The sequence below is a fragment of the Lipomyces oligophaga genome, assembly GCF_038497815.1.
Source record: "Lipomyces oligophaga strain CBS 7107 unplaced genomic scaffold V1516scaffold_1, whole genome shotgun sequence".
Lineage (NCBI taxonomy): Eukaryota > Fungi > Ascomycota > Lipomycetes > Lipomycetales > Lipomycetaceae > Lipomyces > [Lipomyces] oligophaga.
This window is the reverse complement of record NW_027117785.1, coordinates 952,084-978,316: the sequence shown is the minus strand read 5'-3', so window position 1 is coordinate 978,316 and position 26,233 is coordinate 952,084. Positions and strand designations below refer to the sequence as shown.

General features: G+C 45.0%; 12 protein-coding genes across 12 annotated transcripts; 8 read left to right on the top strand and 4 right to left on the bottom strand.

The window, feature by feature from the left end:
• Positions 1-832: 832 nt before the first annotated feature.
• On the top strand, positions 833-2,446 carry V1516DRAFT_683128 (uncharacterized protein; the record flags this gene model as incomplete). The annotated part of the gene is made up of 1 exon (XM_066923493.1): positions 833-2,446. One exon carries the CDS (start codon positions 833-835, stop codon positions 2,444-2,446), a length of 1,614 nt encoding a protein of 537 aa, XP_066779817.1.
• Positions 2,447-4,179: 1,733 nt separating this feature from the next.
• On the top strand, positions 4,180-6,272 carry V1516DRAFT_694069 (uncharacterized protein; the record flags this gene model as incomplete). Its single annotated transcript, XM_066923924.1, has 3 exons — positions 4,180-4,182; positions 4,725-5,154; positions 5,668-6,272. 3 exons carry the CDS (start codon positions 4,180-4,182, stop codon positions 6,270-6,272), a joined length of 1,038 nt encoding a protein of 345 aa, XP_066779816.1.
• A 1,475-nt stretch (positions 6,273-7,747) lies between these two features.
• On the top strand, positions 7,748-8,341 carry V1516DRAFT_668161 (uncharacterized protein). Its single transcript, XM_066920959.1, has one exon. The coding sequence runs from the start codon at positions 8,038-8,040 to the stop codon at positions 8,293-8,295; it is 258 nt and encodes an 85-aa protein (XP_066779815.1). The 5' UTR covers positions 7,748-8,037; the 3' UTR covers positions 8,296-8,341.
• A 129-nt stretch (positions 8,342-8,470) lies between these two features.
• Positions 8,471-9,472, bottom strand: V1516DRAFT_683126 (uncharacterized protein; the record flags this gene model as incomplete). The annotated part of the gene is made up of 1 exon (XM_066923492.1): positions 8,471-9,472. One exon carries the CDS (start codon positions 9,470-9,472, stop codon positions 8,471-8,473), a length of 1,002 nt encoding a protein of 333 aa, XP_066779814.1.
• Positions 9,473-11,380: 1,908 nt separating this feature from the next.
• On the bottom strand, positions 11,381-13,910 carry V1516DRAFT_668153 (U3 small nucleolar ribonucleoprotein complex, subunit Mpp10). Its single transcript, XM_066920958.1, has 2 exons — positions 13,635-13,910; positions 11,381-13,581 (listed from the first exon to the last, which is right to left on the bottom strand). The coding sequence occupies exon 2, from the start codon at positions 13,485-13,487 to the stop codon at positions 11,439-11,441; it is 2,049 nt and encodes a 682-aa protein (XP_066779813.1). The 5' UTR covers positions 13,488-13,581; positions 13,635-13,910; the 3' UTR covers positions 11,381-11,438.
• Positions 13,911-14,326: 416 nt separating this feature from the next.
• V1516DRAFT_661707 (uncharacterized protein) lies at positions 14,327-15,854 on the top strand (the record flags this gene model as incomplete). Its single annotated transcript, XM_066920383.1, has 3 exons — positions 14,327-15,088; positions 15,145-15,293; positions 15,362-15,854. The coding sequence occupies 3 exons, from the start codon at positions 14,327-14,329 to the stop codon at positions 15,852-15,854; spliced, it is 1,404 nt and encodes a 467-aa protein (XP_066779812.1).
• A 618-nt stretch (positions 15,855-16,472) lies between these two features.
• V1516DRAFT_40857 (uncharacterized protein) lies at positions 16,473-17,309 on the top strand. The gene is made up of 3 exons (XM_066918999.1): positions 16,473-16,584; positions 16,640-16,709; positions 16,771-17,309. The coding sequence occupies exons 2-3, from the start codon at positions 16,646-16,648 to the stop codon at positions 17,124-17,126; spliced, it is 420 nt and encodes a 139-aa protein (XP_066779811.1). The 5' UTR covers positions 16,473-16,584; positions 16,640-16,645; the 3' UTR covers positions 17,127-17,309.
• Positions 17,310-18,529: 1,220 nt separating this feature from the next.
• On the top strand, positions 18,530-19,469 carry V1516DRAFT_688567 (ribosomal protein L22e). The gene is made up of 4 exons (XM_066923783.1): positions 18,530-18,625; positions 18,898-18,933; positions 19,008-19,236; positions 19,288-19,469. The coding sequence occupies exons 1-4, from the start codon at positions 18,614-18,616 to the stop codon at positions 19,383-19,385; spliced, it is 375 nt and encodes a 124-aa protein (XP_066779810.1). The 5' UTR covers positions 18,530-18,613; the 3' UTR covers positions 19,386-19,469.
• On the bottom strand, positions 19,432-20,493 carry V1516DRAFT_668141 (uncharacterized protein). The gene has a single exon (XM_066920957.1). The coding sequence runs from the start codon at positions 20,421-20,423 to the stop codon at positions 19,488-19,490; it is 936 nt and encodes a 311-aa protein (XP_066779809.1). The 5' UTR covers positions 20,424-20,493; the 3' UTR covers positions 19,432-19,487.
• Positions 20,494-20,726: 233 nt separating this feature from the next.
• Positions 20,727-21,883, top strand: V1516DRAFT_668139 (cytochrome c oxidase subunit VB-domain-containing protein). Its single transcript, XM_066920956.1, has 2 exons — positions 20,727-20,957; positions 21,189-21,883. Exons 1-2 carry the CDS (start codon positions 20,852-20,854, stop codon positions 21,632-21,634), a joined length of 552 nt encoding a protein of 183 aa, XP_066779808.1. The 5' UTR covers positions 20,727-20,851; the 3' UTR covers positions 21,635-21,883.
• On the bottom strand, positions 21,718-23,716 carry V1516DRAFT_40717 (uncharacterized protein). The gene is made up of 2 exons (XM_066918995.1): positions 23,124-23,716; positions 21,718-23,031 (listed from the first exon to the last, which is right to left on the bottom strand). Exons 1-2 carry the CDS (start codon positions 23,298-23,300, stop codon positions 21,955-21,957), a joined length of 1,254 nt encoding a protein of 417 aa, XP_066779807.1. The 5' UTR covers positions 23,301-23,716; the 3' UTR covers positions 21,718-21,954.
• Positions 23,717-24,243: 527 nt separating this feature from the next.
• Positions 24,244-25,917, top strand: V1516DRAFT_613893 (uncharacterized protein; the record flags this gene model as incomplete). The annotated part of the gene is made up of 1 exon (XM_066919322.1): positions 24,244-25,917. A coding segment is annotated over one exon (1,674 nt), but the record flags the coding sequence as incomplete, so codon positions are not given.
• Positions 25,918-26,233: the final 316 nt, after the last annotated feature.

Below are 26,233 nucleotides of genomic sequence, written 5' to 3'. Positions count from 1 at the left end.
TCTGCCTCTATCACATATTCGTACTAGCGTACCCGGTTAACGAGGGTTCCTTGAGTCCCGCAAAACTATTTCGTATCTCTGACTAGCCCACTCTTTTCTATCCGGATGCCGTGGCGCCAGTAATAATCGACACTGTGGTAGAATTGAGGCAAAGGCAATATACAATTGAGTCTGAACCAAAGTCGGGGGAAGTAAATAAATACAAGGGAGAGAGGGAGCGCAAAAGTTAAAAATCAAAAAGAAAAAAATTAGAGCGAGCGGATAGCATACCGAGGATGTACGACTAAGGATCATTAGTCTAGATGACCCGGGACAAGCTTCGCCTCGTTCTACACATGCCATTCGAAAAAAGGATCACTAGACTAATACATAACGATCAAACGCACGCGCGCAATGATTCTGTAATCATAAGTGGGCTTTAGCTGGACCGGCTCCCTCTTTTCCTTTTCCTATACTTTTACTGCGTCACATCCACATAGCCTTACATCCTTCCAATCCTGGACCCCATCCTTGTAGCGCTGCGGTCCCTTTATCCTCTTCCTTTCCACGACTGTACTCTTTTCCGTCTGCAATTTTCTCCGATTGAGCTTCCTCCTCTACTTTACGTTTCCTTGTGTTCGAGTTTCTTCTATAAATTAGCCGGCCAGAGCCTCGCTTGATATTGTCAGCGGCAAGCTTCCCCCGGTTGCCGAGATTTAGTCCGATAACCGAGAAAGAGCCTGCAGTTTCCCTATCTCAATTTGCCGTGCGTCCTCGACTACTTTTCTCTTCGGCTACACTCCTCGGCAGCTCACTTTTCAGCACCCTGCCTGCTGAGTGCAGAAACTATCTAATGAGGGCCAACTCGGAAGACAGCAACACATCTACACAAGATCCGTCTGCAATCGACCGTCAAAAATATTATGCATCTTCAACGTCTACCCCAGGCTCTGTGCGGACACTAGACCCTATGTTGCCGAATGCCCAATATCAGCAGTCCAACAGCATTAACAACGCCAACACAAGCACCCAAATCGAGCCAATTGCATTCGCTGGATCATCTGCAGAATTAACATACCAGGAAAGAATACGAGCCAGCGAATCTTCTATTGGCAGGATATGGACGGACCAGGATATTCTCATCCTCATAGATGCTTACAGGCAATGTAAAAATGAGGCTTACGAGTTGCAGCAGTCGGTTCAGCGCTCCTGCGCTTCGTCACTGCCGTCCTTAGCTGGAAGTGCATCGACTCGCAGCAGTATCAGTTCAAACACATCTTCAATTGATTCCTTCTCTTCGAGTAATAGCAGTTCCGGAGGATATCCAACTATCCAAAAACGGATATCCGCATCGATGGATCGATCCCGACAATCTGTCGAAATGTTGTTTGAAAGAGTTCATGCTGAATTCGTAAGTCGAGCTTTGAATCCCCATCGCACGCCAAAGTCTCTGTACGAGAAATTCGGTTTCATGACTATCACTTATCGTCGTATTAATGATTACGAGTCCGGCAAACTCTTTGGAGGAATGAGCCCTCCGTCGTCGTGGTGGTCGCTGACCCCAAAGCAGCAACGTACATTTCTAGCGAAGTCGATGACACCTATGTCACTGACAATATATAAGGCGCTGTCACCTATACTGGATCAGATTGAGAACCATAGAAGCGCGCTGAATTTGCCCGCGTATGGCAGTCCGTCCACACCGGGAAGCAGAACCTCAAAAGCCGAATTTCCGGAGCAGGTGCGTCCACGAGCAAATCAATGGATGAGCGGACCAGCACCTAAACGGAGCCAATCGATATATAGCAAGCAAGGTCGGTCTGCTTCAGGATATACTCGGAATCCGTCATCTCAGACACATTCGCCCTTGCTCGGTGCTGATTATTTCGAGCATTCATTTGGTCCAACTGAACTTGGACCAGAGACAATCGAATACGGTGCCAGAGGACCGGAGATTGAACAAGAAGATGATATTGATAGGTTCTCGGGGAGTAACTTACATCCCCTGTCAAACACAAATGAACGAGACATCAAACGAGTACTGAAACGTCCACGAGCGATGTATGAGTCCATGGATGGGATGCCGATAATACTGCCCAATGTGCCATCTTTTGAGGGAGACGTGTATGAGGAGTACTTCACAGCTAGTAGCGAGAGCTCAAACCGGTCCATACCGCCGCATCCGATGCCGAACAACGGCAATGACAATAGCAGCATCCCGCATCGAATGGGCCCAATGCCAGGAGCCGCTCACACTGTAAAAAACGCTCAGGGACGCGAATTCTCTCCGCCAGACGCATCGCAGCTGAGCGATATACTTCAGGAGTTTATACTTGCGTACAAAGAATCTCAGGAGGCGCAGAAACAGCGGGACGAGCAACTACTATGGGCCCTGCAGTCCATTTCCCAGGCCTCGACTGAATTGATCGAAGCTGTGCGTGCAGTTCAAGTGCGTGGGTCTGACTGAGTCGAAGCAAGCGATTTAGGGAATTATGACGACTGGTGCGACTTATGCGAATATTGCGATAAAGGGAAATTATTTTGTGATGTTAAAAGATTTTTTTCGAGGAGTTTTCATGGAGTGAGGAGAATTAAAAAAAGCTTTCTTTTTGTTTTTGTGTTTAGGTACCGATCTCTTTGTATATAAAAAGCGGATTTATTATCGTTGCTGTCGTTGCTGTCGCTGTTTTCGCTGTATCGAATATAAAAATTATTCACCAACTCGGGCCCCCCGAGCTCGCCCATTAATCATCACTGTTTTGTAGATGCCACAAAATAGACTACGACCAGCAAGGTGTTCCAGGGATCTCTTGTGCAAAGATCAGAGGACGCCGCACGAGGGAGGCGGTATTGCGACATGTCTGTCCGGCAGAGTCCAGCTGGCAGTGAGTGCTACAGACGGCGATTTGAAGGTGAAACGATTATGTAACTAAATGATGGTTGAACGACAAAATTATGGAAAGCTAGATTTGCGGTATTTCGTTTAGAGATAAGAGCTGAAAGAGAAGCAAGAGCCTGATAGAACTGAGAAGTAATACGTAACAGCAGTGGTTGGGAACAGCAGGGTGACCAGAGATGGCGGACAAGATAGGAACCAAACCGAACCAACAAGGTGCTTCTGTGAAATTTGCAACCTGGGCTGAGATGAATGAGCAAACTGCCAATTTTGATCTATCGCAATACCTACCAGGTTGCCACAAATGAGCCTAATTTACCCATTATGTTCATTATAGAGCCTTCAAAAACAATATATCGCAAAAAATATTCGCTAATTGCGCTCTGAGCTGGTCAAATCGCTAGCATCTTGACTCCAGCGAGCATACCGGTTCAGGTTCAGTTCAGCGGCGCACTTCCAAGCTTACCTATCCGAGTCCGAGTCGCTAAGTATTCCTGTCCTCGCACCTTTGCTCAACGTTTAGCTTTCCAAGTAGGCCACCGACGATTGCGAGCGAGGTCGGCCAGCACCAGATCCTCTTAGTTTTACCACATCTTGCTCGTCCGTCCGTTGGCTCGTTTCTGGTTTGTAATTTTTTTCTTCTCGCTGTCTGCAATTTCCGCCCCGCGTCGTGTGTGAACCTGATTACTCAGTCGGTTAAAGGTACTCGATTTCGCCCCGTTCTTGTGTTCTTCTGCAAAACCATACGCTCTGCGATAGATTGACCTTCTCACACTTCTAGTTTTTATTCTCTCTCGATTCTATTCTATCTCCTATCTCTTTCGCCTTTTTATTTTTTTACAGAACCGTCTTCTCGTGCCTCTTGCCCGACAGCCAAAACATGCATGCGTCTGACCTCTCCTCGACGGGTCCCACGCCTGCGACCATGGGTGCGCAATCTCGGCCGCTTCAGCAGGAGGCCGGCTTTCTGGTTCCTTTTGGCTCGTCGTCGTCTAAAAAGCGGAAATGCTCAATGCCCAATGCTTCTCGGTGTAATGATACTCATTGTTCAGCACCTTCTGAGGTTGACTGCTCCGGCTGCTGTTATTGTGATTCTGATTCATGCTCAGAGTCGGACTCTTCTTGCCCACTCACCTCTACAAGACGAAAGCGAGAAAGGGGCACAACTGGGCATATGTCTGTCGATCGGAAACTCTTAGCATCCACACGAAATTCATCGAGTAGGTCTTCTACCTCATCTGCTTCGTCATCTTCTGCTACTGGCATAGCCAGAAGTGGTGACGAATGTGAAGATTCTTGCAACCATGGTGACTGTCTTGAAAATCACTGTGAACTTGTCCCCTGCGTCCTTCCACATTGTTCCACTGGGGATGAACCATCCATAGACCTCTCGGCCTTTTCCGCGCCTGATGGTCCTTCAGGGACTGCCTTCTCTTCTTGTCATGAGTGTTTTTCTCCCATCATGGGAGAAGTCGAGTGTGCTTCTTGTTCCTCGGCGTCGCCTAGTCCCCTATCTACTCCCGGGACTATTTCTGCAGTCACACCTTCTCTGCAGCAGACTTCTTCCTCTACTATTCCACCACCTTCAATAACTATGAGTGAATCTCTTTCTGGACCCAGCTCGAATTCTGAGCCTCAAAAAGAATTTAAGCCTGCTCTTTGCCATCATAATCTTGCTCCAGACAGCAAAGTCTGTCATTGGGGTGATGACTGTACCTTTTCATTTACTTCTCCTGCGGACTTGGACATGCATCTGAAGACATCTCATATATCCTTCTTGGAACAGCAAAGATTTCATCAAGTGCAGACTATCCAGCGAAAACAGCAACTTCAGCAACTACAACTCCAGCGCCAAATTCAAGAATTACAGCAACAACTACAGCACCAACAGCGGCAACTTACAGTAGCGACACAACATTTATCAGCGGTGCAACTTAGTTCCACTGAAAATTTTGCAAATACTTCCAGTGCTAGACAATTAAGTGACAGTAGTCATAGTTCTGCTGTTCGCATGCATAACACCGATGCTCCTATGATGAAGTTGTCTGCCCCAGGTGCGCAAACTCTGCCTTGCCAATGGGATTCTTGTGATGTGACAGTAGAAGAGATTGATGGATTGTTGGCTCATATCAAGCATGACCACATGATGGCAGATATTTCAGTACCATCGAATGAACTCTTGAGTTCTGCTCATACTCCTTCACTATCGACTCCTGCCGATCCAGTCCACCAACTGGGCAGTTCGGACGACCAGGTTCTTGAATGCCACTGGGGCCAATGTGCTGACGCGTTTGCGGATCCTTCGGTGATGGATAACCACTTGCTTGGCCATTTATCAAATTTCGCGATGCCTTTACAGTGCGAATGGGATGAATGTAACTTCATGACTGATACTTCAAATTCTTTAGTTTCGCATATTGTCCACGACCACGTACCGCCGGATACTACGTCGTCGACAAGCTCAGCGGATGTTGGACCTGTCACCCCGGCATCCGTACAGTCTAACTCAGCAATTCAGATGCATACCCCTACGTTTCAGGATGCGATGTTGGAAGATAATAAGGAAAGTGTTTTTGAGCATTTGCCGGAGACGCAAAAATTTTCCTTTGAGCCTCAACCGAGTTTCGCGCATCATAATCATCACAACCATCAAAGCCATCAGAATCATCAAAGTCATCAGAGTCTTGGCTTGCAGACTTGTTTGAATCATCATCATCCGCATTCCCATCCGCACATCAAGCCGTCAGAAGAAAGCACTGAGCACCGCTGTGAATGGCAACTGGGGGCAAGAGACGGTACGATATGCAACGCTGTCTTCTCATCTACACATGACCTTTCAGAACACATCATATCTACGCATATTGGATCTCGAAAGCAGCAATACACCTGTCTTTGGGATGGCTGTGAGCGAAATTCACGGCCCTTTGTACAACGGCAAAAAATCATTCGGCACTTGCAAGTTCATACTCACGATCGGCCTTTTGCATGTGACGTCTGCGGGAAAAGATTTGCCGAGCAGCTGGTTTTAACTCAGCATAAGCGCGTTCACTCTGGGGAAAAGCCATTTCAGTGCAAAATATGTGGTAAGCAATTCGCTGTTAGTACTGCCCTTTCAGTTCATCTGCGGACACACACCGGTGAAAAACCATTGAAATGTAAATGGCCCGGATGTGATCGGAGTTTTTCAGAGTCTTCGAATTTGGCAAAACATATGCGAACACACACTGCGAATCGGAAATTTAAATGTACTATCGAAGGATGTGGCAAGGAGTTCCTCCGGAATGATCAACTCGTTCGGCATATGAAAACTCATGATAATAAGATCGACAGCAATGGACGAAAAAAGCCTCGAGAACAGCAGGTCGAAGGACTTCTTCAGATGTTTCAGATACCTTGATTTATCTTCCTCTTGTTATATGTTTCAGAATGATCAACGGAAGATACATCACCTCATAAATAATAATTTTGAATTCAATTAAACTGTAATTTCCAAGCTGTTAAGGTATAAAATTAGTCTACAGCCATGTCGGAACTTCATTAACTTCCTCTACGACAACTAATTCAAAATCACTCATTTCAGTTACGGTCATCTTGTTTGTCTTCTGTGATTCCAAACAACATCTGCAACTTACATCTACGGAATAAACATTCCAACTCACTCCCGGCTATAGTTGTAGCAAATCAAACAAAAATTTTAATGCATAATACTAAAGTTGGATATACATTTTAATGACAAACTCAGATCTTGCTTGCTGAGATTGCAGCTTATTGAATTTCTACCTGGGTAATGTCTCCACCTACAGAGATTATTCTGCAAACTTTAAAGTGTACCGTGAAAAGGCGAAAAATTGTACTCTTGTTTATTAAAAGTTAACTATATTCTCCATTTTGGGGAACCAAGTTAACTTTCGTCACTAAATCATGACGACCTCCAGCCATTTCGCAGCTGCAGGATATTTTATATTCACTCATGAAAAGTTTCGATTTACATGAAAGCTCACTATATTTCTACAGTCTTGGCAGCTTCATCCATTAATGCCAAGTTAGCTAGCCTCTCCTTGTAACTAGTCAGTTAGTCATACCAGCTATCTTAACATGCTTCTCAATCGAATATAAGCATATTATTTGCTCGCAAACGGAATAGAATATTTATTATTTTGCAACCATTTCTCTTAAAAACTGTTTGTACGCCCTGCCCAATCTAGTACTGCTAGTCCAGTCCGTCGCCAATTGCCGGACTCTTGATTTAGATTGTTAAACAAACCATCTGAACAGTACGGTCAATTCTCATATACTAAATATTTTCTCATATAATGTAAATTCAGCCAAAAACAAACTCTTTCTAGACCGAAACAAAGCCGATCCTAAAGTATCCCTAGCCAATTTGAAAGAAAATTAGCAGGCTACCAAGATCATTGGAACAGACACGCTGTGTTCTTGGAAGGATTGATAAAGCATGAAGTCGAAAAATTTTATCCGTCTCCTCCAAAGTAGTATAGCAGTATTGCTGTATTCAGGAGTAGTAGAACCAAAATGTTCAGTCACTCATCTAGCTCTTCCTATATCAGTGTACATGGAAGATGGAAAGATACAATACCTGACAGGACAACATACACTACACTAGCCGATACTCGCTAAGTATTGATCGCATCTGGTAAGGGTTAATCATAAACAGACTACTTATTGTTTGACTGAGTTAGCCTAGAATGAGTGAGGATGAATTGAACAAGAGTGTCAACTAAAATTCCAACACATAGATATCGAAGCTCTACTGATTGGGTTGTAATCATGCCAAAATAGATCAGAATAATAGGTAGAACGATGAATTAGTTCCAGATAGAGAAGCGAGAACAAACACCTTGGCAATGAATGCACTACTACTCCTCGACTGGTCCAGTGTTGATCACATGATTCATATTGTATAAGTGAGACCACCTCTTGAATTTGGAGTTGATCAAAACACTTCTACTATCATTGAAGCGGAGCTGCTTGAGATTGAAAATGAGAAATTTAATGCGGGAAAGAATTTGCAGTTGATATAAGCGAGTTTTCAATAGAACTATTTCAAGGCTGGGCTACTCACAGAAATTGAAGTTCGGACAGCACGAGCGCCAAAGGCAACAAACTAGACAAAGTCAAGGTCAACAGAAATCAAACAAAACATGGCACTAGTACAATATCCTGCGCTGTATGTGATTCTAGGTATTTGCATATTTGCAGTCATCCGAGACGAAATGATTACTAGACCAATAAAAATTGGAGTGTTGTCGATTTTGATCTTGTTTTTTCCGTCGGTAGACTTATATGTGTACTCTCGGAGAAGACGTGGAATTCCTGACGATTACAAGTATTATTCTAGCGACGAGGAAAATGACGAAGAGGAGGATATGGAAGAAGGAAAGGAAGCGAGCAAAATATAATGTAATATAGTATATTAAGACTTGTAAATAGAAAAATCATTGCAACAAATTAATAATGATCATATGATAGAGACGGACAACACCAAACCAAAATGACGCCAACCGGATCCATAGCAACAAAGCATAAAACATATGTAATTTTATAATACAAATTGTGCAAGGAAAACTTGTTTCCTTAAACGATTGTCTGCGCAGGCAAAGCACCGAACTGCATGGCAGACTCATGAGGAGGAGAAGACTGATGTTCATGTCGATAATTATCATACTGCACGATAACAGATAAGAGCTGATCTAAAGAGGACGCATTCACCAAAACATTTTCCACATTGTGTTGTTTCAAAATAGCAACCAACTCATTCTTAACAGCTTCTGCAGAAGCATCAAGTTCGATTGCACTCACATCTTCGTCGTCACTAACAGAAGAGCCTGAGGTAGTGCTGACACGGCGACTAAAAGGATTTCTAAATGATTGAATCTTTGACCCCGCGTTGTGCAGTGGACGATTGTGAGCCTTGCTATCACTATCGTTTTCTTCCTCCTCCTCATCATCATCATCATCTTCTACTTCATCATCATCCTCTTCTTCTTCTTCTTCTTCTTCATCTTCATCCTCTTCCTCAGACGACGATGCTTCGGAAGATGAAGGTGTGGGTAATGAGATTCTGCGGCCAACCAGAGGAACCTTCGAAGATGCGGAAAACCGGTTCATAGCAGAGGGGACCGGATGAGGAGAGGTGACCCGCTTGAGAGATTCTTTACGGGTCCTGGGCTTATGTGGAACGGACTTGAGAATAATGACATTGGAAGAACCGCAATGGCTAGCGGACAATTCAAGAGCGGGAAGGATGAATTTTATGGCTCGCGCTTCATTGGCAGCAGAGGAAAATATGACAAGATCAAGCCGAGACTCGCGTGCAAGGAAATCGTGAATAGCCGTCTCGAGAACTTCAGGATCAGGTACGTCCCCATACGACGAGGGCGAAGAGGAGGTCGCGGCTGGAAGTAGGTAATGCAGCTGGACATCGTGTATCCGGGACTTCTGTCGGACGAAGGAGGGAGACTCGGAAGGAGCACCAGCGACGTAGACTCGACAGTACGACGAAATGAGCTGAAGAATGATGAAGTCGAGGTCAACCGTCGAACCTACAACCAACACAACTGAGCCGTGGAGCAACATTATACGAACTGAACAAGGACTAGATTGTCAAAGATCTGGGTAGGTTTGCACGTAGTCTTAGTCTGAGTCCCAAGCCAGAAGGCTGCCGGAGAGAGAGGAAACGATGAGGCAAACAGGAAGGAAAAGATAAAATGGGGCGGAGAGAGAGAACAGATAGTATTAATATCTTGAGAGGACGACGACAAGGAGGGCAAGACAGAAAAGCTAGAAAAAAGAAAAGACAAGCAATATCTGACGAATATCTAACGGAAGGATAGATCACGACTGGGTTCGCCAGCAGCAATAACAGAAACAGCAGCAGCAGTGACTCCTTGAGTAAACGATCTGCCAGAAATCAGGCGAACATGGACGGAACAGTGCCCAACTCACAAATAGTAAAGACGATACAATGTGTTAACGCTCCTGGTCAGCGGAATTAGGGCCTCCGATGAAAGAGAGAACATGCAAACGACATGCAGAACGGGGCCTGCGCCAGATTCCGAGGGGGCAGAGGTTGCGTGATGTTTTTGTTCATTGTGGACGCGGAGACCGCACTGTGCTCCACTGTGCGTCAGTGAATGAATAGCGGATGCGCTGTGATGTAGCGCAGCATGTAGCGGGCAAGCAAGACCGACCGTATGATTTTCCAGCAGAATTTCTAACCGCGTGGTGTGCTCCTGATTAGGAAACTCGTAAACCAATATCGCCTGATCTTGAGGATGCTGGCGCTCTACTTGTCCGGGTCAGTTCACCCCTCTGAGGGCGGGTAAGGGTAGACGACGGGGAAAGTGCAGATCACAAGACGTGGTTGAGGGTGTGAGAAAGGGAGCGGATGCGTGGAACGGTAAGAGAGCATCTGCTGATTCTGATTGAAAGGGTTCTACGAGTATGCTGGATAGAGAGGTTTGAGAACTAATTGGCGATGGTTGTAGACTACTCTTGTCTGTGAAGGAAGCAGGAGGGAGAAGAAGGACACATGACAGGTGAGCAAGGAGAGTAGGGAGCAGGGCACGAGGAAGACACGACCTCGGTGTAAGGCAAGCACTACGATAGCGGCTGGGTTTCTTTCTGCCAGCACAATTCTGGCTCTCCGATATATAACAGCAAGTAGCCAGCAGCCAACAGTCAACAGTATTTCCGGACAGGAATCCACAAGTTTGAAATCAGATTTCTGGTCACCAAAAGGTCCCGGCCCACTACAGCACGACGTTGTTTTATTCGCGGTCGCGGTTGATGTCGTGCTGGAAACCAGTTATTCAGCGCCGACTTTGCAAAATCCGCCAGATTGTTGTCTACCTCATACGATTTACCGTAGATGCACCCGGATGACCCGGCAGTAGACTAAACTCGCTTGCTTGAATACAAAGTCAGCAAAAAATGCAGATTGGTGAGAAGCTCGTTGCTGCCAGCAGGAACTGTGACCGTGTTTGGGAGGAAACTATAGCCTTGGCCCAGCTCCGACCTGGTCCGGGTCTGTCATCTTTTGAAAGTCAACTAACTGGCTACCCGCAGAGCTTAACAAAACTGATCGTGGCTCTTGTATATAACTGACTTATCGGCCCATCTTTTCATTTCATTATCGATGCAACTCTGGCTAATTAATGTTCGAGAAAGTTGGTCTAGCCAAAGGCGAATCGGAGCATGTTCTTGCTCACTATCGTCTGATCCCGCCGCTATAATATCTATTAATTTGCACCGGCGAGCTGCAAGTTATATTACATCTAAACAACCCTGCCCTTGTAGTCTGTAGCGGTTGCTTGGATTTAATATCACTGCTTCTCGCTAACTCTGACGTTTTCTGTCCAAATAAGCTCTTCTCTGGACTATTGTCTGTCGAGTACCTTTCTCTATCCGACAAAATAAGCCACGGTCGCGCATACCATTTCCCATTTCTCAGCTGAGATTTTTTTAGAGCTAAGAGAACAGTTGATTTTAATGAAATGAACTTCAGTCTATTTTACAAACCGTTGCATACTTCCACTGCTCCTTACAATTTCATACTCTCTACCCCACGCTCCACTCTCTTATCTTGTATCCGTCGTCCATCTACATACATCCTTTCTCCTCGTTTACCCAACACGGTTACCTTTCCTCTCTTCAATGTCTCCACTACATCCGCGCGTCCGCCTGGCTTGCCCGCTGCCGCTGCCGAGCGCTTCACTTCTTTGCGCTCCTGCTTCTTTGCATATCGGGCCTTCTCTCGTCTTCGTCGGCGCTTCTTTTCCTCACGCGACATTTCCTCACGCGAAACAACCAGTCCAGTTCCTGTCACAACCTCCTTTCCTTTCTCTATTCCCTCCAGTGGAATGTAAACTTCTTGAGGAGCTAGCATGTTCTCCGTAGACATCGTTGCAGGCTGTGCGTCTTCCATTGTAACAGCGCCTGTATTGGCAATAATTGTCACATTCGTCTGAGCGGGCTTCGGCCGGAAATGCCATGAAGATAGCGCATCAAGTTTATATGAAATATCTGCAAACAGCTCTCGTATCTCCTCGTGTGCTTTTTCCAGCTTTTGATCGACTGGTGCATGTGCATCTTCGCCGGCTGCCGCCTTCATATGATCTTCCTCATATAGCTCTGCCAGCGACTTGCTCGATTTGCTCTGGTCAACATCCAGTAACCGGCTAGCTCTGAACTCTGGCATACTATCTGCGGTTCGTCGCGGAAGATCATCGAAATCTTCTTCTTTGATTCTTTTTCGAATTAGATCTTCCAAAGTCTCTGTAACCTCCGTCGTAATCACAGGAACTGGTTTTGCTCCTCGATCAAATTCCATATCTTCTTCCAGCAACGAGTTATGTGGCCGGGCGCTAGCTCTTGCTTCACCCATTACAGTCCAGCTCTTCTTGCTCACATTTTCTTCTTCGAGTTGCCGAATCTGATTTTGCAACTTTCGCTGCTTTTTTTCAAACGTAGACATCTTATTGCCTTCGTCATCATATTGTTCATCTTCTTCCTCCTCACCGTCATCTTCAAAAAGATCTTTCTTCATCTCGCTCATCGCCTCTTCAAGAACATCGTCGTCATCTTCCTCTCCCAGTCCACTGAACTTCTTGTGATGAGACTTCGGTTGCTTTGATTGACCTCGTTTGCCTCGAGGAGGTGCAAAGAAATCCTCGTATCGAATTTCATTTGCGTTCTCTTCACTTGCGCGTGGTTTTGCGCGTTGTCCAATACTGCCAAATACTCCCTCAATATCATCTTCATCATAGTCATCTTCATCCTCTGAATCTTCTGAGTCGTCCTTTTGCGCCGTACGGTTATTGTGTTTAACGTTCCCATCCACCTGGTCTTCAGGATCGGCAAAATAATCAATTTCCTCTTCGTCGTCATCGTCGTCTTCACTTTGACCATTCAGCTCTGCAGCTTCAGTCATCCGATTGAATTCATCAATATCAAAAAAGCCATCATTCAGTCCGTGAGTGTCCTTGACGAATTTGTCTGCCCGATGTTCTTCATTATCAGAAAATTCTGATTCTCGATCATCTCTCTCCGCTTCTTCATCGGTCAGATGAGATGCGATATCTGCAGCTAGTGACTCAGTTTCATCAGCTTCTTCATCTTCATCATCTTCATCGTCGTCTCCACCATCCTCATCATCCACAATTTCATCGATATCTTCCTCGTCACTGTTATCTTCATCTTCATCTGCATCGTCATCTGCAGCGCTCTCTTCACTGTTATCACTATCACTGATCTCACCAGCTAATTTCCTCCTCTTTGCAATATTCTCTAACTCATCCTCATCCTCCACCTTTCGCCGTAGCTTCGTGATTGTTTCATATTTGTTGAACAAAACCTTTTCAGCCACTCCATCCAAAACTAATCTTGCCTGCTCCCAGATCTGAAGCGTATCTAGTCCATCCACGTAAATTCCATTTTTGAATACTGCAGAATACTCCTTGGCAACTGGATCCAAAAAATACTTCACCGCAGTCCGAGCAGCGTCCTGAACCTTTGAATCGGCTTCCAACAAAACTTCCGGCGAGTCGGCCAAAAGTGCACCTAGCGAACTAATTGGATCTACTTCTGCCATGATAATGTCTGTAGATCCCCGCCACTTCAGATGACTTCTTGTTCGTCGTTCTAACGCAGTCGTAAACAGCTCGTAATTTTTTTTCACCTTCAACCTACGTATCGTGTTAGGGCAGTCCACATTCAGCAAGTCCCAAGGTTCACGTGCACTTGCTGAGCTGAGGTTTTGTTATGCGCTGGGCCGGATAACTAACTGGAAGCAGGTGCTGGAAACCAGGGACATTAGCCAAGCTAGTAGCTGCTGCGCCTTAAAACTAATTACATCATTTTGTAAGAGTTTTCAGGCTAATAAGTCCGGAGAAAAGCATCGAAGTTTTCAGATATCTGCGAGCAGTAGTCAGTTCTAGGACTCAATTCCCCGTCTCCGCATATTGGCTAAAGTGTTAGTTTCAGAGCAATCTTCTTTAACCGGATTGTTCTTTCGATCTTTCCCGGTCAGCCAAAAAGTGCACGCACGCACGCCTCCCTTTGTACTTTCTCTGGCTTTTCGCCTCGTTCGCCCCCTCCCCGTTGAATAGCAGAGAAGTGAAACCGTCCTTTCCTGCTGTAGCCGCACGCTGTCGCTGTCTAGTTCTAGTAACTGTGCAAACTCATTCGGCAGACTCAAGCCTTCCAATTGCATGGTTGTATATTTCTAATCTTTTCTGATCTTTTCCAGTAAGGAAGAACTCCACGTCTTACGACTGGGGTGCTAGGTAGGAGGATCAGAAGTATCGACCGTGTTTGCAGATACATTACTTGACTTTTTCCGTCGCAGCTAGCCGTTGCCTCCATTGTCATCCACTACTGTAGAGATCTAATGCTCCCCGAGTGCAAGGCTGTTTCGGTCTACTAGTTCCAATGCTAACTTCTGATATCACCCGGCGGCTTTCCTCGGCTTCGAAGAGTTTTATCAGCACTGCGGAAGACGTTTTAGGCACCCTTACGGATCGCGATGCGTCTGATTTCGCTCTTGCTTGCGACCTACTGTTCATGCTCGAAGAGCTTGGCATCGCCGGCGACAATGAGCCACCGACTGATGTCGAACAGGACAACTTGTTGAAATCTGATCCAAATGAGATCCAGCAGATTTGTAAAATTCTCAACGCTGAGTTTTTACTGTTCAAGCTATACGAACAATATTTGTCAATAGATATGAATCCTTTTTTATCTCACTTCGTCGACACTTATACTGAGGGACGGATAGAGTATTTCCACAGACGGGCCAACTCTGCTGATGTTCAAGGTCCTGATTTTTTCAGAATTGGAGCGCACACAGCTATCGTGTCCTTATTTCTTTCAGGCGAAGGTTCTACACTTGAAGATCGAACTCCTCTCGAGATCCTTGAGCTGTGGCAGCAGTTGATCCATTTAGATATCGAGACGTCGCGATTTCTGGCTGCTCTTGTCAATCAAGGTGTAATTGACTCGGAAGACGTGCAAGAGCATGTGATGGTGAATGAGGCTGTTACTGGTCCGATCATTGAGCATCCATCGCCCATGCGCATAGTGCCGATTCCACTCGCTCCGGATACGGAGGAGGAAAGCTCAGATAAATATCTCTCGGCTAGAAAGCTGCTGGAGAGCGCTTTGCAAGAGGAGATTTCAGTATCTGATTCGGAAGTACGGAAGTTAACTGATTTTGTTGCTAGTCTGAGATATTATGCTGACTGAGACAGGCTCTGATTGCAATGCTTAAAAAAGATACCAATTTACTGGTGACTGTAGTTGATCTATCAGTGCAAGCAATCACTATGATGCTGCAGCTTAATACTTCCTTGGGTCGTTCGCTTATTTTTCTGATGCTAACGACACCAATGAGGCAAGAGTAAGTACATATACATAATAAGGCAAGTCACTTTAAAAATGTAAGCTAACATTGATTTGAATATTCAGTGTACTTCAAATTTTGCAGTACCTTCCGCCTACAATGCGAGTTTTGGAGACCATGAGTCTGTTTTACAAAGACCGGCTTACGCCTGAGACGGGCCTATTGCAAAAGGAAGAGAAATCTGCTCTGTTGCATGGGTTTTTGCCGAACGCTGTCCGACAGGTAGAAGCCAAATTAGGTCGTGGCGAGGGTCGTGAGAATGAAATTAGCAGTATAGACTATGAACGAGCCGATCGAGAAGTACAGCTATTGTGTCTCTTTGTGCAATCGCTGATCCGCACGGGATATCTGGACTTTGAAGAGTACATTTTCGAGATTCAAGGGCTGGCCCTGAGCTTTGTACAATTTCCAGAGGCAAGGATTCTATTGCATTTGGTTCAAGATTATATGGCTCAAGCGGAAAATGAGGAAGACGAGCAGCCAGCGCGTATCGAACGGGAGATTCTGCCACCGCAGTTCGGATTGAAGGATCCAGGGTATGTTGCCGAACATTTGTAACGACGTATTGCGTACCATGGATGAAAGTGGATGTATTACTAGGAAGTGTCTTGTGTTTTACTGTTAACTTTGTTATGTTTCTGGTTGTCTTTTGTTTCTGTTCGGATGGTAGAAAGAAGGACGGTAAGGCGCTTGGGAAAAGGTGTTTTGAGATTTCATTTGGGGACAAGCAGAAGAATCAAAATAATATTCCCTAGTCAGATGTTTAACTTGATTTGCAATTCATGCAGCTCCATCTGCGAGTGCGTTTAATCACCAAGACAATTTACGTATACGATCGGCTTGCTGTCTTTACCGTAGTGAAAGGTTGCCGAGGCTCACCAAGCACTTGGGAGCAAAAGATACAAAAACCCTCGTGGCGGCAAAATCTACTTCACACGTCACAGGAATCAAAGGATTCTTTAACCCTTGTCCAACGTTCTCCTGTAAGCAAACCAGCACAGAACGAAAGCGATATTTTTGTTTTCATTCGATTTGTTTTTTCTGCACGATTCGATTGACTGCGCATTTGTCGCGAAAAATTTTAACCTGCTAGAGGATCTGTTCTTTATATTTTTCTAGTCTTTAGAAAAAGTACTGTTAGTTGCTCTGCGCATCGTCATTTTGCTCCAGCGCGTTTTTATTTATTTCACCCGCTGGCCACCGCGTATCTTTGAGAAACTTTCAGTAGGAGCTATTTTCAGAGCGAAATTGATAAGAAGAAGCACTACACAATTATATATTTAGATTGGTTGCTTGTTTTAATCTCGCCTCACTTTTTTTTATTTTCAAAATTAATGATTCAGTTGACAATGAAGGCATTTACGTTGCTTCTTTGTCTTTTGACTTTGTTTTCAGCAGTGGTATATGGACAAGGTACGCTTGACCGACAAAGGTTTTTGCTCCGTTTGATTAACTAACAATTCTTTACTTGCAGAGACTACCTCGACTACTGATACGTCAACGACTTCTACAACAACGACGACAGCGACTCCTGATCCTACATATGTGTGGATTACTATCACGACCAATGGAGTTTTGATCACTACCAGTACGCCCTATGTGCAGGAATTTTCGAGCATGTACACCTCTCTGGCAACTTTGTCTACCGGCTCTATTGGCCTTGGAACTATTTCTGGTACTGTTGGTTCCGTACGAGCAGCCTCTGTCACTACGACAGTGCAAGGCTCTGGAGCTTCGTCGACAGATCCAGAGCATTTGGTTTATCTGGCCTGCTTTGCTGCTACTTGTGTCGCGCTTTTCATCGGCTCGAGCAGCTATCTTCTGATGTAGGATTTGATATTCACGTGAAGGAGATTGTCTTAGATGAGATTTGGGCTTGAATTCGACCTGCCGTGTCGTGACGCGCGTCAATCGAGTGGGAGTCAAATTGTTGTTATTTATCGTTGGTTGCTAGCATTTTGGTGCGGGAGTTTTATTTATTAATCACAACTCCGTGTTTGATTACATTTTTCTTACAAAAGAGACAATGGTGCGTGTTTTTCGTTCGATTGTTCGTTATAGATTTTATCCGACTGGTTCATGATCATATGGCTGGCTGTTTGGGTTACTGCTACGTTTGGGCCGGACTTCTTGCGACTGGAATATCAAGCCGAGAAAATCTGACGTTGTGCTGCTCTTGATTTGAGTAATTGCAAATCAGGTTTGTTTTGTGAATGGTTTTGTTTGACTTGCAGATACGTCTTTTGAGATTCTATGCTTTGAGCCTGCAAGCGTACGAGTCTGAGTGCTCTCTATTTTTGGTGTAAACGGTTTGCCAGACGAGGCTCGGCAGGCTCCGTCAACATACCATGGTTTACTTTTCCTGTGTGACTTTGTGTGGAGAAAGGTAAAAGGCCCATCATCGAGTTGTATTTGTACGATAGTGTTGATTTAGTGTGACAATTGGCGTTTTACATAAATTTATATAGATATTTTCACATAATATTTTGTGTAGCAGTTCCAGGAGTGTAGTCATGCGTTCGAGGCAGTGTTGCCCTTTACGGCTAGTTAGCGTACTGGACAGGGGAGAAAGCATGAGAGGGATCTGATTTTAAGGAGCGAGTCAGTAAGGGATTGCGTATATTATTAGATTGGACCAATTCAGACTAATACGCAAGAGTATTACGTGTGCATGATACGAAATATGTTCCGACAATCCTGCAGGCACAATACTAGCCAGTGTACTGTAATGATACACTCCTGATAAAGGACGACAATTAGATGATACAGGACATGTGTGTCATTTAGGCATGTGCAGATCTCGGTGCCAAAGAACGGCATAATACTGGACGGGTACAGTTACCGCCGATCGTGTGATATCTGCACGAGGATCTCAATCGAGCATGCGTCTCTAGTTTAAAGTATCGCACCGCTGTACGGTACTACATCCCGGTGAATACACAGAATGCACAAATAATGCACTTCTCATCCTGAAAGTAAGAAACTGAAATATGGACCTCGAGAATGTGCGCCAGAAAGCTTAATCACAGACAAAAATAGCACAACAGTCAGTGCTAGCCGAGACGATTGCAGGGCACCAGAGCATGTCGAAGATGGGGCTGGTGTGATAGGGCTTCTAGAGTAGGGCTCAGATCAAGCAATCAGTGCGTGACTGCTTTCTACGTCACGTGAATTTCAGCACTCTCGACCGAGATTGAAAGATTGCCAGCGCTGTGGGCAGTAAGTAGTGCTAGACAAGTCAGTTCTACTTGTACATTTATCAGAAATTAGTTCCAGACTGCATTTGTTTCGATTGGAATAATACTCATATAATCGCAATGGCTCCAGCTGTAGGTTAATTCCTAGTCATATTATCACTCACTCGGAGAGTATGATCCTCTGGAAACACATCCTCATCTACATCGTTTGTCCGATCTCTTTATTATCCATATGGACTATTTCGGGAACAGAGGGGCATACATTTCAATGCTTTGCTGGTAGATAAAGAACATGAAAAGAAATGAAAAGCGGTGGAGATGTTGCTGTGTTTTCAAAATGAGATCTAATTTCTCTGGTTTGTGTTCTTTTGATGAAATCCAGTAGGCTAAGATATTTTGTATAGAAGGTTACCACCAAGAAGTCCTCCAAGGTCACAAAGGTATGTATTATTATTAAACTTCGTTTGCTAGTTAAGCTGGTTTCTGTGCATTCGGAAGACTAATTCGTATATAGTACGTTCTCGACTACACAAATGTCGTTAGCATTTTCGATGATGAAGGATTTGTTACTTTCCTCAACAACAAGATTAAAGTCGATGGCCGTGTTGGAAACCTTGGAGAGTTGATCTCTGTTGCCAAGGAAGGTTCTTCCAAGGTTGCCGTCACCGCCAACTCCGATTTCTCTGGCCGATACTTGAAGTACTTGACCAAGAAGTACTTAAAGAAGACCAACCTCCGTGACTGTATGTTCCACCTTTGACTAATATTTAATATCAGTTCTAATGATTGCCCAGGGCTACGTGTTGTCTCCACTTCGAAAGGAACTTATGAACTGAGATACTTCAACGTTGTTGTTTCTGACGACGAAGAGGAGGACGAAGATGACGAGTAAACACGACCATAAGCAAATAAAAAATTACGGACGGTTTATTAAAAGTTGTATTTATTGTATTAATATGATTCACTTTCGATTTAAAATTATGCTTAGTATATATTATGTTTTTTCGTATAAACGGATAAAAAACCGCATGTTTTCGAGAGGTAATGGATAATGCAGAGATTCATCCAATCTAAACCAGGACGAGTCATCAGATATCAGAGTCTTCCAAGATGTGCTTAAAGTATGATCAAGTAGGAACTGGATAGGAAACGTTTTCGAGCCTATTTTTATGTTTGAATACGAGCCAGCGCTTTCGACAAACAACAATAAGGCTCCAGGTTTGCAGAGGGTGGAGAATAGATTGAGTAGATTGAGGGCTCGTGGTTTAGATTCTGCAAAGAGCTCGTTCGTGGTGAAGAGGATAGTAATTAAGTCAAGGCCACCGAAGTCGATTCCGGATGATTTGATTGCTTGCTCTGCCGTTGAAGGATCGTTTTCGAGAAAGCATGATGTGTCTAAAATGTCCATTTGAAGAAACCGTAAATTGCTCGAAGATTGTGAATCAGGCCAATATGAACGAGTGATTCCTTCAGACAGTTTCGTGAATGCCGAGTCCCAGTCCGCTATATCTACAGCTAGAATGTCGATATTTGAGGAACCCAGCTGATGAACTAAAGCTGCTAGAGCAAGAACCTCTCCTCCTGCACCTCCTCCGATACACAACACATTTTTTCCGTCTTGCCTCAATAGACTGTCTATGTGCGGACGGCAAACGTCGCCGAGAATGTAATAGTAGCCGAGTGCTCTGGCTGCGGACCACCGTACAATATATGCCAGTAAATACTCCGGTGTGCCAAATGCAGTTGAATAATCACGCGCAAACAAGTGCGACTTCACTGTTTGAACAGTCGACAAAAGAGTGTCTGGATCCGCAAAGACGGATCTGAAAGTTCGCTGAACTAGTGACAATAATGCTTGTTGAGACTCGGACGTGGCATATTTAACTGCAAGTGTCTTCTCTGACTGTTTAGTACTTATTTGTTTTCGCATTCTGGTCTGCAAGCGTTTCTCATTCTGGCATTTGCTATTTCGGCTCTGTCTATTTTATACATTTTTATATGGTTCAATGTATCTCGTTAGCCAAATACACCTGCCTGGTCTATCGTACCTTCAAAACTCCCAATGTCTGCGCCGACCGCTGACTATATCCAAGTGTATCGTACCAGTGCACCAAGCCCACTTTCATACTGTAACCCCAGCAATCTGATTGGCCAGGTCGAACAGGCCACCGCCGAGCAAAACCTCTCTGGCAGACAGAGCCAGAGGCTCCTGTTTCCAGTTCGGGCGGTGCCGGCTTACTTCTCTCTTCCTCATTTTTGTTTGTCGCTTTGATTGCAGAATTTCGTGTTTTTTTGTTGCTCGACGCACTTTAATCGCTAGTCCTCGCTTTCCTTATTTGTGCTAGGTTTATTCATACAATGATTGCCCGCCAGCTCGTTTCCGCTGCTCGTCTCGCGCCCCGTTCGCTCGCCGTCGCTTCCCGCGTTCAGGCTTCCCGTGCTTTCTCCATCACTGCTCTGAGAGGTGAGATTCGCTATCCATTTACGATTCTTTAGAGGGGTTATTTTTGGTGTGTACAGTTTTTGAGTAAATCGCAAGAGCTGCAAATGTTGGTAAAGAATTATCCTTTGACTGCAAAGGTGAAGACGACTAGCATTGTAAAGAACTCCCCGCGATTTATTGTCAATACACACCATTTCCCTCTTTAGAGCGCCCTCACATTTTACGAATCCATTATTAACCATATTGGAATAGCCGAAGAAAAGAAGCCCGCTGACCCTGCCCACACCGAAGTCGAAGAGACCGGCCCCCGCGTCTCTCTCAAGCTCGACGAAGTTACCCATGAGCTTGATCTCTTTGGTCCCGGTGCCGCTGGAGATGTTGTTCCCTCGAACTTCGAGCAGTCTACTGGTCTTGAGCGTCTGCAGCTTCTCGCAGATTTGGAGGGTATTGATCTTTTCGACATGGAGAAGGGTCTTCCTGCCGACCGAGTCGGAACCATTGCCGATCCCGTTATCCTCGAGGTTCCTGTTCCCCAGAAGTACATTGGTTGCACCGGCGTTCCTGCGGGCAGCCACGAAATCGAGTGGATGAATGCGACTATTCATAAACCTTCTCGATGCATCGAGTGCGGTTCCGTTTACAAACTCCAGTTTGTTGGCAATGAATATGATCTTGATGGCGGCCATGGACACCACTAAACGTGTTTTTCCCATTATTTTTTTTGTCTGCGTCTGAATTTTATTGGGGGGAAAGGTGTTTATAAAAAATCCTCAATCGTCATTAACACTAGCCAAATCTTGATCGTGTCTCGATTGTATATTCTCTTGTCGACTCTACAATCTAGTGATAATATTCCTATTATCGACTTAATTCCTTCTCCTATTTGCATCGGATCTATTTATTTGTTTAACTTTCAAGGTAGTTGAATTCAATTATTCTATCAATGATTTTGCTGTCTCGTAGAGATTCCATTCGTAACTGCTCAAATATGCTATATACATGGCGTAGCCTTCATAAATCATGTCTTTTTGGTCTGTTTTCGTTTTCGACTTTTATCCGAATTAGCTTTATTTGCAGCCTTTTTAGTTCCTGCTTTGGCGAATGACTCCTTTGAGTTGTCCGGTTCTGTAGATTCCCTTGATTCCTTGTCTTGATTGCGCAGAAGGGCCGCGGCCCTTTCTACCACTTCAATCTGCTTCTTGGTTCTCGCAAACAATTCTGCTGCCACCTCATCATCATTAGCAATTTTTAAGGGTGACTGTGTCTTTAGTTCAGCACACTCATTGTAGACCTTCACGCCTTCTCCAATTGCACCATCAGGACAACTAAGAGCATGTAAAAGCGTCTGAGCTCCCTGATTAGAGCTTTTAAGAATTAGCCACCAGAAGGGCCACATAATCAAGTATAATAAAAGACCCCAAATACTTCCTAGAGATATAAAATTGCGCGATGATGAAGTACGAACAAATCCTGGATTGGCCAACATGACATGAATGTTGTGAGATGGCAGACCATCCGGTCGCTTGTAAGTATCAAATGAACGCTGGAACTCCCGGGCAAAGAGATACAGAGCAAGTTTTGACGTTGCAAACACTCTCCAAGGACGTATAGACGGATATTGTCGAGTCTTCCATTCTAGATCGTCAAGATCAAGATCCCCGAGGACATATGTCGAGCAGTTAGCTAATATAATGCGAACATCGCGGTCAGCGGGCTGTGCTCTGAATGCCGGAGCAAGCAAAGTGAGCAGATGGTAGTGGCCCAGGTAGTTAACTGCCCATTGGGATTCAACTCCGTCGGAGGTCAAAACCTTTTGTTTGAAAGGCGGCTGCATGACATTGGCACAGCAAACTATCGTGTCGAGTCGACGAGGAGGAGTATTGTCGAGCCAGCGAGTAGCGAATTTCCGGACAGAATACAACGATCCTAGATCGACCTCCTCAGCGTAGATCAATTGGTTTCCCGTCCGCTCTCGAAGGTCTGCAATTGATTCAACTAGCCAACTATCCGAAATCGATCTGACAAGAAATATGAGCTGTGCTCCTCGTCGAGCAAGTTCCTCAGCGACGGCAGCTCCAACTCCAGATGTTCCGCCCTGTCAAATGATCTAGTCAGCTCGAGAACTCTAAGTTGTTTTGGGTAGGGATGAATTCTCCCCAAATTCCACTACAACGCAGCGTTACTCACCGTGATCATCACCACACGTCCATGCATTTCGCGTTCCCATGAGTTCCTGGCACCTCCAAAGAAGCGCTTCGCCAGATAAGTGGCCCCGACATAGGGACCATATGTCTTGATGTATGGCCAGTATGGTGCCAATTCCGTCCCATCAAAAACAGCTGAAAAGGCAATGTCCAGCGGCATCAGATATTAACGATACTATATAGTCCGAGAAATTCAATAGCACAAGGAAATATAGATTCAGCGACCAGATCTGTAAACGGACACTTAAAGTACATCAAGTCCATGAATGAGATCGCACCCTCGAGCCCAAGTCTGTTCAAGGTGCGGGTTGCAGCGGGCGAGTGTCTCGTTCTAGTAAGCAAACAATTTCCAATTTTGGAAGGAAGGTGTTTGTGTACATAGAGCCGGAAGCCAGAAGATGATTACTGACTGAGCGGCCATGTAAAGAGAAGGTATAATAGAATCAGTTAACACCAGTTTTTTTCGATTTTCTTGTTATCCCTGTTTTTGTGCTGGACTTTTTTTGTTTCGTGACGTTTTCAAGTGCCGTTTCTGTTGTTCGCAGTGAGTGCAGTTTCAGTGGAAACCAATAGCAAAGGCATCACCAAACAATAGCATTTACTCCTGCCTTGTTTGTCTTCGCTCGACCAGACCACTCTTTCAGTTTTTTTTCCATCGATAGTTTTCCCATTGGAGTTTGGTTAATTAGCCCGTTCGACTTCGAATCTCATTTTTCCGACAATCTTGACGACTTCGTGTCCCTGATTCGATTTCGTCCATCTCTCCTTTCGCTCGTCTGCAGGAGCTGGTTTCTCCCAAGTTTCGCTCTCCTTCGTATCACGACAACAAATCGTGCGCGCCCATATCCCCTCGCATCCCGCCAGCCGGTGTTTCCAAAGCACCACAGATCCTTGTTTTTCTTTAATTGGCCTGTTCGGCTGATCTCGCGTTTGTTTGTTTATTGCTTTTCGTACACATTTTTTTATATTTGATCTCGCATTGTCACCTTATCATGTCCGGCCAAAACTGGGACTCTTTCGTTCTTTCTGCATCGGCTCCTACAAATGGGGCTCCAAATGACCACCCTTCGCGCCCAACTTTCACACGCTCCGCTATTCCAGCCATCTATCCTCCTTCACCATCATCATCTGCATATACGACTCCACAACGATTCTCTGAGGACGAAGACCTGATTGCTGTACGGCAAGATGAACTGACCGAACCCGACAGTGATTCTGACAGGCCAGTCACTAGCACCCAGTCTAATTCGACTTCACAAGCATCATCCACGTTTGAAGGCTTTTTTAACAGCCAGTCTATCGCAAGTAGACTTCCCACCGAAATTGTCCTTGAAATTTTCAGCTTTCTTGATGGGACCGAAGATGCCCGGTCTGTGGCGAGAGTTTGCAAAGCTTGGGCGCGATGTTCCATAGAGCAGATCTGGTATCGACCTAATCTTACTCAACCATTCAGTCTAGTCAAATTTGTGAAGACATTGACTAATAGCAATGCCTGGGCAAATTACGGTGTCTATGTTCGCAAGCTTAATTTATCTGCCATCGGCGATGCAGTTTCTGACCAGTTGCTTATTGGGATAGCGGACTCCTGCTCCTATCTGGAACGTTTGAATCTTGCGGGATGCAGAAAGCTTACGGATGCAGGTTTAGTTGCACTTGTTGAGAACAATTCCAATTTAGTCACTCTCGATCTGACAAATGTCGAACTACTTACCGATGAATCCGTTCTCGCCCTAGCGCGCTGTTGTAAGAATTTACAAGTACTGTCTCTTGCTGGCTGCAAGACCATAACTGACTCTTCTGTTATGGAGCTTGCTCGAAATTGTACTGGATTACGAAGACTCAAGTTTCTGGATTGCGATCAGCTTACTGCCTCGACGATCGACCAAATTGTTTCCTCTTGTCCTCAAGTTCTCGAACTCGACGTTCAAGGTTGCCAAAATATCAGTCAAACCGCGATTGCACATGCTATGATCAAGCTACAGTGTTTGCGTGAATATAAAGTGGGCTACAATCTTCTTCTGACCGATGATGCCTTTGATGAAATTTCACGACCTTTGCGGACTCCTATACAACTGGAAGCTTTACGGGTCCTTGATCTCTCTGGATGTCAGGAGGTAACCGACAATGCTGTTCAGCGGATTATCGAGTGCGCGCCCAAACTACGAAATCTTGTCTTAGCTAAGTGCTTGAACATTAGTGATCGATCAATGTCGTACATCACTAAGCTTGGACGATCTCTGCATTATATTCATCTAGGTCATTGTGGCCGAATCACAGACGCTGGTGTTGCTGAATTGGTTCGGCATTGTACACGCATTCGATATGTTGACTTTGGATGTTGTCCACGACTAACAAACAGTGCTGTTCGAGAATTAGCATCACTGCCTAAGTTGCGGCGGATCGGGTTGGTGAAGTGTGAAAATATTACCGATACCGCGATTCATGCTCTTGCCCAGCGCCGTAATTTTGGCTTGGAGAATTCTCTTGAAAGGGTCCATTTGTCTTACTGCACTGGATTAACACTACCCGCAATCTTTGAACTTCTCATGACTTGCCCACGACTGACTCACTTGAGTTTGACTGGTATTCAGGCATTTTTACAAGAAGATTTAACGCAATTTTGTCGTCCACCACCTCCAGAGTTTAGTGTTGGACAGCAGGCCGTATTCTGTGTGTTTAGCGGCGCTGGTGTGGTGAGATTACGAAATCATCTTGCGGAACGTCATGCACTGCTATTATCGCATGCTCAGCAGTTCGCAGAGCCTGGACATGTGCATGCAATGATCAATCATATTTTCCTTAATGGATTTGTGAATATGACGCCTGCGGAGGTTCGACATGCTCAGCAGCAAATCCAAGATAACCCGCTGATGGCAGCGGATCTGATAAATGCTCAAGCTCAAATGAACACTATGATGGCACCAGGAGCTAGACAGCAAGTGCCGTTAACGAATCTCGACCAACTTGGCCTGCAGCAAATGGCTAATCCACAAGCGCAACAACAAGGGGATAGATTTCTGGTTCCACGTGGTCCAGGTGTAACGACACAACCTAGACTGGTAATGGGGAATGCAGGAGGTCGTCCAGACTTGG

Bases quoted from the DNA above. Each gene is read 5' to 3' on its own strand.
- V1516DRAFT_668161 (XM_066920959.1), top strand. From the start codon at position 8,038: ATGGCACTAGTACAATATCCTGCGCTGTATGTGATTCTAGGTATTTGC.
- V1516DRAFT_668153 (XM_066920958.1), bottom strand. From the start codon at position 13,487: ATGGCAGAAGTAGATCCAATTAGTTCGCTAGGTGCACTTTTGGCCGAC.
- V1516DRAFT_40857 (XM_066918999.1), top strand. From the start codon at position 16,646: ATGAAGGCATTTACGTTGCTTCTTTGTCTTTTGACTTTGTTTTCAGCA. The intron at 16,710-16,770 runs GTACGCTTGACC...CTTTACTTGCAG, and splicing joins AGCAGTGGTATATGGACAAG to AGACTACCTCGACTACTGAT.
- V1516DRAFT_688567 (XM_066923783.1), top strand. The intron at 18,934-19,007 runs GTATGTATTATT...ATTCGTATATAG, and splicing joins AGTCCTCCAAGGTCACAAAG to TACGTTCTCGACTACACAAA. The intron at 19,237-19,287 runs GTATGTTCCACC...ATGATTGCCCAG, and splicing joins GAAGACCAACCTCCGTGACT to GGCTACGTGTTGTCTCCACT.
- V1516DRAFT_668141 (XM_066920957.1), bottom strand. From the start codon at position 20,423: ATGCGAAAACAAATAAGTACTAAACAGTCAGAGAAGACACTTGCAGTT.
- V1516DRAFT_668139 (XM_066920956.1), top strand. From the start codon at position 20,852: ATGATTGCCCGCCAGCTCGTTTCCGCTGCTCGTCTCGCGCCCCGTTCG. The intron at 20,958-21,188 runs GTGAGATTCGCT...ATATTGGAATAG, and splicing joins CTCCATCACTGCTCTGAGAG to CCGAAGAAAAGAAGCCCGCT.
- V1516DRAFT_40717 (XM_066918995.1), bottom strand. From the start codon at position 23,300: ATGCCGCTGGACATTGCCTTTTCAGCTGTTTTTGATGGGACGGAATTG. The intron at 23,032-23,123 runs GTGAGTAACGCT...ATCATTTGACAG, and splicing joins GACGTGTGGTGATGATCACG to GGCGGAACATCTGGAGTTGG.